The sequence below is a fragment of the Epinephelus moara genome, chromosome 5, assembly GCF_006386435.1.
Source record: "Epinephelus moara isolate mb chromosome 5, YSFRI_EMoa_1.0, whole genome shotgun sequence".
Taxonomy (NCBI): Eukaryota; Metazoa; Chordata; class Actinopteri; order Perciformes; family Serranidae; genus Epinephelus; species Epinephelus moara.
Window position 1 is genome coordinate 41,445,737 of NC_065510.1, and position 12,424 is coordinate 41,458,160.

Genomic DNA, 12,424 nt, shown 5'->3' on the forward strand with positions numbered 1-12,424 from the left:
GTTACAGGTGACGGGTGCTCTCAGTGTCACCAGTAACAATTTTCCCAATTCATTGTCTATGGAGCGGCACCAGATTTTACCCCCTATGACATCACAGATTTGAGTTTTAGCACTCTAGTTGTCTATATTTGTTAATATTTTTTGACTGTCTTAGACCATAGGAACAAAATGTATGAATTCTGAAAATAGGTGTACACCCCCTTTAAGTGTGAATAAATAATCCGTGATTATGTTTAATATTGTAGAAAAGCTGATGAAAGAGCCTGAAAGAGGACACACTTTGTGTAATTGAAGTTTGTGGGTCAGAGTTTAGATAGTAAAGGGGACGGCCGTTTTCTCCAACACTCAACCCGTCTCACGCTGAGATAGGAGAGACGTGAACCATCTTAGTAAAATAAAACATCTTTGGTGCCTCTGTAAAGTTACAGAGAGAGAAAGTCTTTGTGTCGTCGGAAGCAAAAATGGCGTTGGAGCTGTATTTGGACCTTTTCTCTCAGCCCTGTCGCTCAGTTTATATCTTCGCTAAAAAGAACAACATCCCTGTTGAGGTGAAAAAAGTTTCGCTGATGGACGGTGAGTTCAAGTTTATACAGAGACGAAGAAAACGTGCTTTCTTTTGTAAACCTGAGGTATTAGCGACAGAGCCGAGACACTGGGGCTCAGAGCAGAGCTGCACAAACAAGTAATGTAACAGTTATTGTCTTTTAGTTGCTCTCTTGTGTAACAGAAGCTGATTTAGGCTGCTCTGCAGGACAGAGAATAAGTCATGGGCTATACCTGCTGTACAGAAACGGTTTTCTGCAGTCACACGCAGGGGCGTAAACAGGAAGGGCGATTGCACTGGGGCCCGTGGGGTGGCGAGTTTTTTCCCCCAAGGATGGCAAAGGCCCTACTCTGCCTCAAGGCTCATTTATGCTCAATGTGAAATGTCCGTGCTCCGTGTTTATTTTGTCTGTATTTTTGCACGTTTCCATAAAGCTTACGGATACGGGCCAAACGGAGCAGTACCACCGGGAACCGTGGGGGCAGTGTTGCTGTCACTACCCGATACGTAGCTCTAGTGAGACACGAAGAAGAAATAACAATTCAATTTCTCTCATCGGCAGTACTAGAGAAAAGAATTCTCCGTCCTCCAGTCGCGATGTATTTAACGGCCTCACCGACCACCGCCTCCTACAACGCTGTCCCTGTTTTTGTCTTTTATGCAAGAGGTACATTATCAATATCTCCTCCACAGTCACCATGTTTGTTTTTGAGTTTGTTGTTATCATAAACTTTTGACACTGGGCTGCCCCCTGGTGGATATATTGGTTAACATCCATGCCAACGTAAAGGACGCATGGAAGTATGTGGGAGCATAAATGAGCCCTCACTCTGCCTCCGATTGACTTACCCTGACATTCTTACACTAACCCTAACCAATCTCATTCCTCATGCCTAAACCTATCCAATCCAGCCAAAAAAGGCAATGACTACTAGCCAATCAGAGGGGCAGTAGGAACCGCTGACCTAACTGACACTAACCATCAGTTTTGATTTGATTGTTGATTGCAATCAGCTGTGACACGGAGTGATACATACACAGTGAAATAACCGTGATGTTGTACTCCAATATCGTCACAGTTTTACTGTCTTTCGACCAATCAGATTGCAGGGCCGGAACTAACTGTTGTATAAGTAAATTTAACGTCCTTAAAAGGCAAAACTATCTACATCATAGTTTTTTATTTTTTAAAAAATACTCAGTAGCAGTCTATAACAAAGTAATACTCTCATATGCAATGATGACTGCTGGGGATATGTATGTTGATGTTGTCCAATGTCTCTGTGATCATGTGTTGAAACGATACATGCTTGGGCCAGTCATATATTGTGCACTGGGGCCTGTAGTAACTTCCTTATGCTACTGGTCATATGCAATGTCCAGCTGAAATGATAAAGTCAAAGGCACATGCAGTACATATTGGCTTGGCAGCATCAGGAGATGTTCACATAGTTTAGTTATAGCTTCTCAAGTGTTTTCTAATTACCTTAAAACTTCAATTAAAAGCCTAGTCCCTTGTACTAGACCAGTGTTGCTCCACATTTTGACAAATAAATGCCTGTTGCAATTAGAGGTCAAGCAGATTCTTTTTTTTGTAGAATTTCTTTAGATGTGTAAAACCAGGTTGTTGACTACCTCAAATTATGTGTCCATTCCTCAATTACCCTGTAAGTTATTCATATTCCTTTAGTCCGTACGCTGCCACCAATCAAAAGAATCAAAAAGGTTTTTCATTAAAATGAATCCAAGTTGTGAGTATTGTTTTAACAGGATAAAGTGGTGTTGTGTCGGTATGTGGGGTGCTGTAATCCCTGAGTGCTGTAATTCACTCTCTCTCTGATGTGCTGTTGGAGCTAGATCAAATGAATGATTCATTATAGATACTTTATCTGAAGCCTTATTTTTATACAAGTTATATTCATACTGGTTTGAATAAACAATTTGATTGTATCTCCTGATCTTTGCAAAGCAGCAGTTTTGTGTGAAAGGAGTTCAATGCCCGTCCCATATAGACGCCTGTCCAAAATATAGGCCTGTTGAGTTCAGTGATTTAAGCAAATAATAGCTCGGGCTACTGAAGTTTTACAGGTATGTCTCTTAATATTTTGTACATTAAAAAACAAATTAATATGGATGGATATCATTTGAACGTTTTTTATATTAGAGTTTCATTTCAATATTGGTATATTTAAATGCACCTTTTTCTATACAAACCTTTCTTTCATTTAACAAAGCCGCCGTTCATGAGGGTAACAGGCTGGAAAATCATTTTAAAAAAGTTTATTTAAAACAGGAAATTTCTCAAACAAATATAAACAGGGCTGAGTATTGTTTGAATTTCTTTAGTGCCAATACCTTTGTTTTGGTATGGATACCAAAATAATACTTTTGATACCTCAGCCCCTCAAGGGGTCCCTTGTAGGGCTGGGCGATATGGAGAACTTCAAATATCGCAATATTTTTGACCAGATACCTCAATATCAATATCTCGGCAATGTTGTAGGGCTGACTAATGGTGCTTAATAAACAATCATCAATAATGTGGATATTACCAACAGGGCTCGACAGTGCGAACGTTTCACTCGCATTTGCGACTAAAAATAGGTGTGTGCGAACTGTAAAAAATATTTAGGGGCACATGTGCGCATGAAATAATCAGCTGAAGCAGCCTATATTTTTGTCAATAAAAAATATGATAATCTAACCGCAAATGTTGAAGGAACTCCAGCCGCCTTCCCTCTTCCCTCTTCCCCGTGTGACACAGTTATGGGCGGTTTTCCAAGCCACTGTCGGCACAATGAATATAAGTCCCACTGTTGGCAGCGTGGAAATAGCCTGAGTCAAAGTGTGGAGGAGATGGACCGGGTGGATCTCCGGGGAAGCCTGCTCCGTTCTCCCCGTAGTTCAAATAATTTCAACTCTGAGCGCAGCGCTCGGGCGGAAAATCAGAGCGGTGCGCGACGCCAAGGGTAGCGGTGCCGCTTTGTCAGGCGTTGCTGCCCTCTCCATAGACAAACAATGGGACAGCCAGCGCAAAGCGGTTTTACAGCTGATCATGTGTAGAGGCCTTTAGGGACCGTTCGCCACGGTACCGCTGCTGGGCAGGGTGGAAATAAAGCCCTTTTCACACAGAGCGCGCAAAGCGCAGACCTCCGCCGACGAACCCATTCATTGTGTATGTGCTACCGCGGCGCAAGAGCGCACCGCTCTGCCGCCGAGCTGAGCGGCGCGCGCCGCCAGCCTGCGCTCGAATTGAAATTTTTTTAATTTCACCGCAACGCGCTGTGACGACACCTCGGCGCCGCGCGTCCAATAGCAGAGAAGAGCCTGAAGTAGACCCGGAAGCGGTCACCATGGAGCTGTAGCTCCTGAACGAGCCTGTACTCCCCCAAATCCTGTCCTCTGCGCCCTACCCCGCGGTGGGCGCCGCGAAAGCTCTGTGTGAAAGAGGCTTAAGTCCTGCAGAGTTTCAGAGGACCTGGAGAATGTTTTAGGATAGTAATAACATTATATAAGATAATCATATTGCAAAGATAATATATATAAGATAATAACATTAAAGACAAAATTAAATTGCAATACTTTTTCAAAACCGGATGATTTTACCTTTCTGTACATTTTGTATACAAATTCATTAAATAATTTTGCTTGTAAATGTCTATTTGCATCACGTTTATTATAGAAAACACATTATTTGATCAATTTACATTGTGCCCCTAAAGTTCTTTGCGCGCTCCTTACTTTTTCAACTTAGGAGCACATGTGCTCCTTGGGAAAAAAGTTAGCGTCAAGCCCTGATTACCAAGGTAAAGGCAAATAATAGAACAGCGAGTCAGTCTGGTAAGTTCAGAAAATTACATCACTTTACGATTATGCAGCCTTTAACACCAGGAAAAGACAACACACATCTCAATATTGATATAATATTGATATATTGCCCAGGGCTACTTACTTCTGTGTCCACATTAGACATACAAAACACCATCACCCCCTGGTGGCTGGTGTTGATATAACATTGATATATTGCCCAGCTGTGGTCCCAAGATAAATCTTTCATCACTAGATTATTAAGAGGATATAAAAGAAAACAAATTTACTTTTTAAGTATTTTTAGTACTGGACAGTTTTCCTCACTTCATGCCATGGACACAATTCAGTCAGTACCAAGCAAGTGTTGAGGTTTGGGTCTTGACCCTGATTGTAAAAAGACTACGAATCTGAAGTAGCCAGCACTAAAAGTATATGGAGGTTTCAGTTTAGCCCTATCAGTCAGTAGCTTCATACGCAGACCAGCATGTAGTGGCTTTGTAAACAGCTATTAATAATTCCAGACTGAAATCGTAATTTTTGCTGCATGTGTTGGTTTCAGGTGAGCAGTTCTCAGAAGAGTTTGGGAAGATAAGCTTGATCAGAAAAGTTCCTGCTCTGCGAGACGGAGACTTCTGCCTGGCTGAAAGGTGATTATTTAAATCAGCTTTTATTTAAATCTTCCTCACCTGGTGACTCAGTACCCTGCCATGTTACTATACTGACAGTTAGTCAGTGCTGTATGTGTGTTTGTGTGTGTGTGTGTGTGTGTGTGTGTGTGTTATATGTGGGGTTTTTCATTGTTTTTTATTTTGTGAAGCACTTGGTGTTGCATTTTTAATGTTTAAAAACATCTGTCTGGGGAAAAACTTTGCACAGACACAAGTCAGTATAGTCAAGGTCAGACAATTTAGGAGACATAAACAGAAGAAAAACACATTTTTGAGTTTGAATTGAGGGGACTTTAAACAGTAACAGCCCTGTATAAACCCATGTGTTCTGTGTGGTAGCCATCAGTTCTGTTTGACTCTGCAGCATTGCCATCCTGCTGTATCTGGCTCAGAAGTTTAAGACTCCAGACTTCTGGTACCCAGCTGACCTCCAGCAGCGTGCATGTGTCAATGAGTATCTGTCATGGCAGCACAGTGCCATTCGCTGGCATGGATCAAGGATTTTCTGGCTGCGGGTAAGTTCACTGACACCTGTCATGGTCTCCTGCTTGTTAAAGCATTGGTTATTATCTTCAGCTTTCCTCCACAGTGAGTGACAGAGGAATGAAGTCAGCTGGAAGGAAAACATCAGCACTGGGTTGCACTCGCTGTGTATGAGTTCTCTCCTGAGTTAAGGTGTAAAGTCTAAACCACAGGCTTAGTTACTAATAGTTAGTTTGTAATTCAATCATGACCACAACAACTTTGGGCATAAGCTAACTAGTTTGGAAGTTAAGTCATAACTAGGGCAATAAACAATGGATGATAGAGTTGCAGTGCGCATTAGCTGTGTGGTTGGCATGAGCCACTTGACATCATAGCACATCGTATAGGGCTTTTCCAATATTTTGGCTGCGCATAGTCAACCATGCCATATTGATTTGTGTTTCCATAACCAGTTTAAACACACTCAGTTGTGTTGATTTGAGCTCAAGATGAACTGTCTCCAGAATCGGGTCTAAGCGTGCCCGAATGCCTCCAACCGAGATGCGATGACCCCACATGGGCTTTCATCATTATTCAGCAACATTCAGTGATGATCCTGTCGCATGTTTAAATAAAAAACAACACAAATAAAGAAACAGTTCGGAGCATGTTGCATGCTTCATACACAGTTAGCTAGCTGTAGACTGAGACAAATTAATTGAATTCCCTGCTCTTAAAGGCTACTGGCAGCTACTGGCATCCCATCCTTGTGAACACAATATCTCAAGAGTGCCTCAAGGGAATTTCTTCAAATTTGGCACAAATGTTCACTTGGACTCAGCAATGAACTGATTGGATTTCTGTGGTCAAAGGTCAAGGTCATTGTGACCTTGCATCTATCTCATTCTTGTGAATGTGGTTTCTCAAGAACCCCTTAAGGGAATTTCTTTAAATTCGACACAAACGGTCACTTGGACTGAAGAATAGATTGATTAGAATTTTGTGGTCAAAGGACAAAGGTCAAGGTCAGTGTGACCTCACATAATATTTTTTTGGTCATAGGAATTCATATGCTAGTTATGAAAAAACTTCATACAGATGTCTAATAGGATCAAAAATTAAGTGATTACATTTTATATCCAAAAGGTCAAAGGTAAACTTCACTATGACATCATAATGTTCTGCATAAAAACTCTTTTCTGCCCAGTACTTAACGTCATAACTCAGGAACAGAGGAACATGTACAATGGGTGTGAAGCATCCACGTTTTCAGAGACATGGATCTAAACTGTAAGAGAAACTTGACTGTTACAACCGCGGGGCGGTAATTGTAGTTATTTTATATTACTTCATTACACTATGATAATTTGGTCACACCTGTCGCCCACATCCAGCTGCCGTTGTGCACTTTCAGTTAATGTATTGTATTGGCCCAGCAAAACCCTGCTGTGATTATGGTGATGACTTCATGAGTGTGAGGAAAGAGTTAACCTTCTTCTAGACAGGGTGCTGACAAGCTGAACCCTCTGACTTTTGTTTTCATGCAGTCTCGGGAAGTTACAAGGTTGAATACTGCATATTTACTGGTTTCCTTGGCCGTCTCTCAGGAAAAGCAGTCACACAAACTGCTCAGTATCTGCTTTCATCTTCCCCTGAAAAGTGATTCAAACATTTTGTATCAAGAACAAGCTCATTGTCAGAGTTGAGTAATATGTTTTTTCACGTGTACTTCCTGGAGATTTAAATTGAAATCTTGTGTTTGTGCTGTAGGTTTTGATTCCCAAGATTATGGGTGTCGACGTCCCACAGGACAAGCTGGACGCGGCCTTGGAGGACCTGAATGGCTCACTGGAACTCATCGAAGAAAAGTTCATCCAGGACAGGCCCTTCATTGCAGGAGATCAAATCTCACTAGCTGACCTGGTTGCCATTGTGGAGATTATGCAGGTGAGCAGAAAAGTTTTTCTGCAGTCAAAATGGCCCAAAATCAGAGACTGAATCAAGGCCCATGCCACTGTTTTTGCACACTGAGCCTGTTACATTGCTGCCAACCTGTTGGAATGTGTTTTTATGCCTCTGCGACAGTGCTCGCTGTGGCCGGAGGCATTGTGTTTTTGAGTTGCGCCTTCATCCATCCTATCCTTGTGAACAAGAACTCTCAAGAATGGGAATCTCTTCAAATTTGGCACACAGCTTCACACAAATGTCTAATAGGCTAAAGTAATGACTTAATGTCATTTTATATCCAAAAGGTCAAAGGTCAACTTCACTGTGACATCATAATTTTCTGCATAAAACACTTTTCTGGCCATTCTTCAACATCATATCTCAGGAACAGAAGGGGAAATATTTGGTCAGATACTTAATTGGTGACACTAATCTTGGGTGTCCACCTTGAAACTGTGCTGATTGTATAGATCTTCTGTGGTGATGGGTTGAAGATGTGTGTGAAGCATCCATGTTTGCACAGACATGGATGTGAACTGTAAGAGAAAATTGACTGGTGTGCGGAGGCATTCAACCATGGGACTGTAATCAGGATTATTTCTGCCTGTATGCAGGAATCAAGTGGACAAAAAAAAGAATCAGGCAGTCAAAGTGTCCCAGTGTAGCACGAGGGATGGTGTGATAGGCACTGCTGACTTCAGTGTTCTGGTCCTGGTTCGGCATTTAACAAACTGTCTGCATTCAGAGAGTTCATAGCTGAGATCACCTTTGTTAAAAGGCCGAGGATGATAACTAAGGAGTTCAGCTTTGTCTGCTCCACACACAGAGAGCGAGTGTGTGCTGTGCTTTCTGTAAGTTAGTTTGAGGTGGAATCAAAACACAGACCGGTTTGAATGAAACAAACTCACGGGGGCAATAGAAGGGTTTGCAGTTAATATAATAAAAATCCAGATCAGGAGAACAGTGCTGCAAAATCACTGTCACGTCATTACACCAGCCACTGTTAATGTAAAAACAAATATGTACTTAACCTTTTGATTTGCCAGAGAGCTCTGTGTTGTGATCCACCCTGAAAAGTTGGAAGCCTATCAGCTACAGTGCAAAATTGGGTGTTGTATACTTAAGGGACTGGTATTCATACTTATGCATTCATAAGGAATGTTTTGGGTTAGTCGTCCCAGGGGATAGAGAATAGTTGGCTTGTTCCACATTAACTGGCCTTCTATGTGATTCTCTCACTGACAGCCTGTTGGCTCTGGCCTGGATGTGTTTGAGGGGAGACCCAAGCTAAGCGCGTGGCGGGACAGAGTCCAGGCTGCCATTGGACAGGAGCTGTTTGATGAGGCCCACAAGCCCATCCTTGGGGCCCAGGAGACTGCGAAACTGATAGATGGCAGCAAGATGGAGTTCTTCAAGCCCAAGATTCTCAAGTTATTCATGTGAAGAGGCGATTTGGTCAATAAAGCTTCAAGTAAAATCTACCTCACTCTCATTTTTTTCCCTTATATGCAACTATGACACTTTGTGAAGGAAAACATACCCCAGTTAGACCCCTTCTGTGAGAGACACACTCTTTTTGAATTGCTTTCTATTGTGCCAGAGAGTAAGAAGCTTATTGCCAAATTAGTGGATTACTTGTCTAAGGATTCTGTATCTGTAAACTGTGTTAGGAAGGAGGACAGCAATTTCCTGTATTCATAGTTCAATAAACACAGGTTAATTCAGTTCAAAGTGATTCACCATTTTCTTTATTCCAATGTCATATAAAAAATAAAACAATTACTCCTCTGTTTCTCTAATCTGTGATGAATGCAAATCAAGTGATAGTACTTTCTCCTGACAGAGACTTGGCTCTCTTTTAGAGCCCAGAGGATTATAGGTTGGCCGATTTTATTGGCAGATATTTGCCACTGGGATCGGGAACAGCATATATGTTTTCCGATATGCACATATCTGAAAACTTTTTTTACACTAAATATAATGCAGAAAATAATGCTGAGGGTGATTTAGAAATGGTGCAACTGTGTAGTTTGTCCGGAAGAGCACGCTCCGACTCTATTAGGCTAGTGACAAACTGTCAAAAAGGGCTTTAGTTTTTGAGATACCCCTACCGGAGGTAGAACAAAACCTAACAATGTTTTTCCTCATCTCTAAGGTCTCCCATATATGAAATGGATTCTTAGGTTTAAATATTTTACTGCAAACATTGTTAAATTGATACATATTGTTATACACCCCAAACCTAAAAAAGAACCAAAATATAGCCTGGCTGTATGGGAGTTAAGACATATAAACTCATGTAGATTAAGAACACAAGCTCTGACAGCTTTGAAACTTCACATAATTGTGGTCAGGAAGTTGCTTCACCTACTAGAAAAACCTGGATGTGAATATCTTGATGTGTGTAACATATAGAGACCCATGAACACTTGCCTAAAATAAGCGGACATGCAAAAAAAGAATATCTATGCAGAATGTTCTCATTTACTTTGTAGTTGCTTGGCCAGGGATTGTCATAGAAACACATATGATGGCTTGTTGGAAAGGTGGGGCTGTGCTGAATCCAGTGGTACCAAATATGTGAATATAACATGCATAGTCAGTGTGTTATATCACTAAATGTATGAAGTGTCCCAAATGAAGGAAAGTGAAACATTGACATAATCAAGTCTCCAAAGCCCATTATCAATGGTGAGAAGAACCTTGACCAATTCAGTGTTACTGCAAACTAAGTAAGTCATTTGAGGTTAGTGCTGCCTATATGTATGATGCATTTCATAAATGGTAGGTTCATATGACACCTTTTACTATATAGTTCCTATGGAAACAAAGATTGAAATTGAAGGGAGACAAGAAGGCGACAAGGAGACAGGATTGTAGTTTTGCCTTGATGATCCTTTTAATAAAACTATAAACAAAACTCTCTGAGGAGGAATGACCCCTCTCCTCACACTAAACTCCAGCTCTTTGGCTGGTGTTTTTCATAGGCTGTGTAGTCCTCACTGTCACTCATCCACATTATCTTAAGTGACAAAGTGGGTCATATTTGGGCAGTCTGGGAAAGAGCAAGAACAAAACTCAGTGCATGTCAAGCCCACTGAAAGACACTGGCATTTGCTTGTGTCATTGCACTTTCCATCTTTACAATACAGGTGGGTGATGTCTCTAACTTCTTAAGGTGCTGGTGCCTTCTGGAACATGACAGGTTCAACTGACCCATCTTCTGTGAGCCTACATCCTCTACTAACTGGGTTCCAGAGATGAGGCTTGGCCAGGTGGCTGTGACGCCACACCGCTGTTTGGTATAAGGCTCTTAACACATGTTGCTGGAAGGCATCTTCTGTTGGGGGTAGATTTGCTGCCGATGAATCTGTGGTAGATGCTAGTGTGTACCTCAGCTCATCTAGGTTGGTGCAAGGACGGCCATTCTCCTTTTTCTTTTGGCCATACAGGAGGAGGGCATACTGTCTTGCCACAGGCAAAGCTGCTTCGAGGCTTTCAGACAGTCCAAACTTGGCCATTTCCTTTAGCTCAGTCAGATGGGTCTTCAGTCTTGTGAAGGCAGTGGTCTTCCCAATTCTGTACAAACTACGTGTGGTATCACAACCCGTGAGGTCGTGGCATGCAGGTAAACACTCACAAAGAGTGTTTGTCCCAGTTTGTACAATCGCTCAGAAGCTTGGAGCAGCTCTTTGTGAGTGTTTACCTGCACGCCACGACCTCACGTGATCTACCACAGATTCATCGGCAGCAAATCTACCCCCAGCAGAAGATGCCTTCCAGCAACATGTGTTAAGAGCCTTATACCAAACAGCAGTGTGGCATCACAGCCACCTGGCCAAGCCTCATCTCTGGAACCCAGTTGGTAGAGGATGGAGGCTCAGAGAAGATGGGTCAGTTGAACCTATCATGTTCCAGAAGGCACCAGCACCTAAAGAAGTTAGAGACATCACCCACCTGTATTGTAAAGATGTCGCCTTCTTGTCTCCTTTCAATTTCAATCTTTGTTTCCATAGGAACTATATAGTAAAAGGTGTTATATGAACCTACCATTTATGAAATGCATCATACATATAGGCAGCACTAACCTCAAGTGACTTACTTAGTTTGCAGTGTCGTTTATTACATAGCGATGATGTGAAGGTGATGAAGGAGACTCCGCTGACACCGTCTTGCTTGTATACAGAAAAGGTTTATTACAAGAAGTATAGCATCAAATCAAGCATCTAGATTGCCTGTGAGAGTGTTCGAAGCCAATATGACCTGCTCTGAATATCAGCTCCAAATACCATGCCTATATAGAGTTCGGTTGTTTTTGTGAACTTTGAGACAAAATGTGACAGGTGACAGAGAGACAATCAAGATGGAATCCAACCTTTCAAACTAGCTTATCTATCCTTGACCTAGGCCATAATAAAGTCTTGACCTGGGCCCCTAACTGATCATAACAGATCCAGTCATCACATAACATGTGGCACGTCAGATACTACAGCAGTAACACTGAATTGGTCAAGATTCTTCTCACCATTGATAATGGGCTTTGGAGACTTGATTATGTCAATGTTTCACTTTCCTTCATTTGGGACACTTCATACATTTAGTGATATAACACACTGACTATGCATGTTATATTCACATATTTGGTACCACTGGATTCAGCACAGCCCCACCTTTCCAACAAGCCATCATATGTGTTTCTATGACAATCTCTGGCCAAGCAACTACAAAGTAAATGAGAACATTCTGCATAGATATTCTTTTTTTGCATGTCCACTTATTTTAGGCAAGTGTTCATGGGTCTCTATATATATGTTACACACATCAAGATATTCACATCCAGGTTTTTCTAGTAGGTGAAGCAACTTCCTGACCACAATTATGTGAAGTTTCAAAGCTGTCAGAGCTTGTGTTCTTAATCTACATGAGTTTATATGTCTTAACTCCGATACGGCCAGGCTATATTTTGGTTCTTTTTTAGGTTTGGGGTGTA

General features: G+C 41.7%; 1 protein-coding gene across 1 annotated transcript; it reads left to right on the forward strand.

The window, feature by feature from the left end:
• The first annotated feature begins 344 nt into the window (after positions 1-344).
• gstt1b (glutathione S-transferase theta 1b) lies at positions 345-8,915 on the forward strand. The gene is made up of 5 exons (XM_050044996.1): positions 345-573; positions 4,914-5,001; positions 5,387-5,537; positions 7,258-7,434; positions 8,680-8,915. The coding sequence occupies exons 1-5, from the start codon at positions 462-464 to the stop codon at positions 8,875-8,877; spliced, it is 726 nt and encodes a 241-aa protein (XP_049900953.1). The 5' UTR covers positions 345-461; the 3' UTR covers positions 8,878-8,915.
• Positions 8,916-12,424: the final 3,509 nt, after the last annotated feature.

Coding starts and splice junctions, on each gene's coding strand:
- gstt1b (XM_050044996.1), top strand. CDS start 462: ATGGCGTTGGAGCTGTATTTGGACCTTTTCTCTCAGCCCTGTCGCTCA. Junction 574..4,913: donor AAAAGTTTCGCTGATGGACG/GTGAGTTCAAGT, acceptor TGTTGGTTTCAG/GTGAGCAGTTCTCAGAAGAG. Junction 7,435..8,679: donor CCATTGTGGAGATTATGCAG/GTGAGCAGAAAA, acceptor TCTCACTGACAG/CCTGTTGGCTCTGGCCTGGA.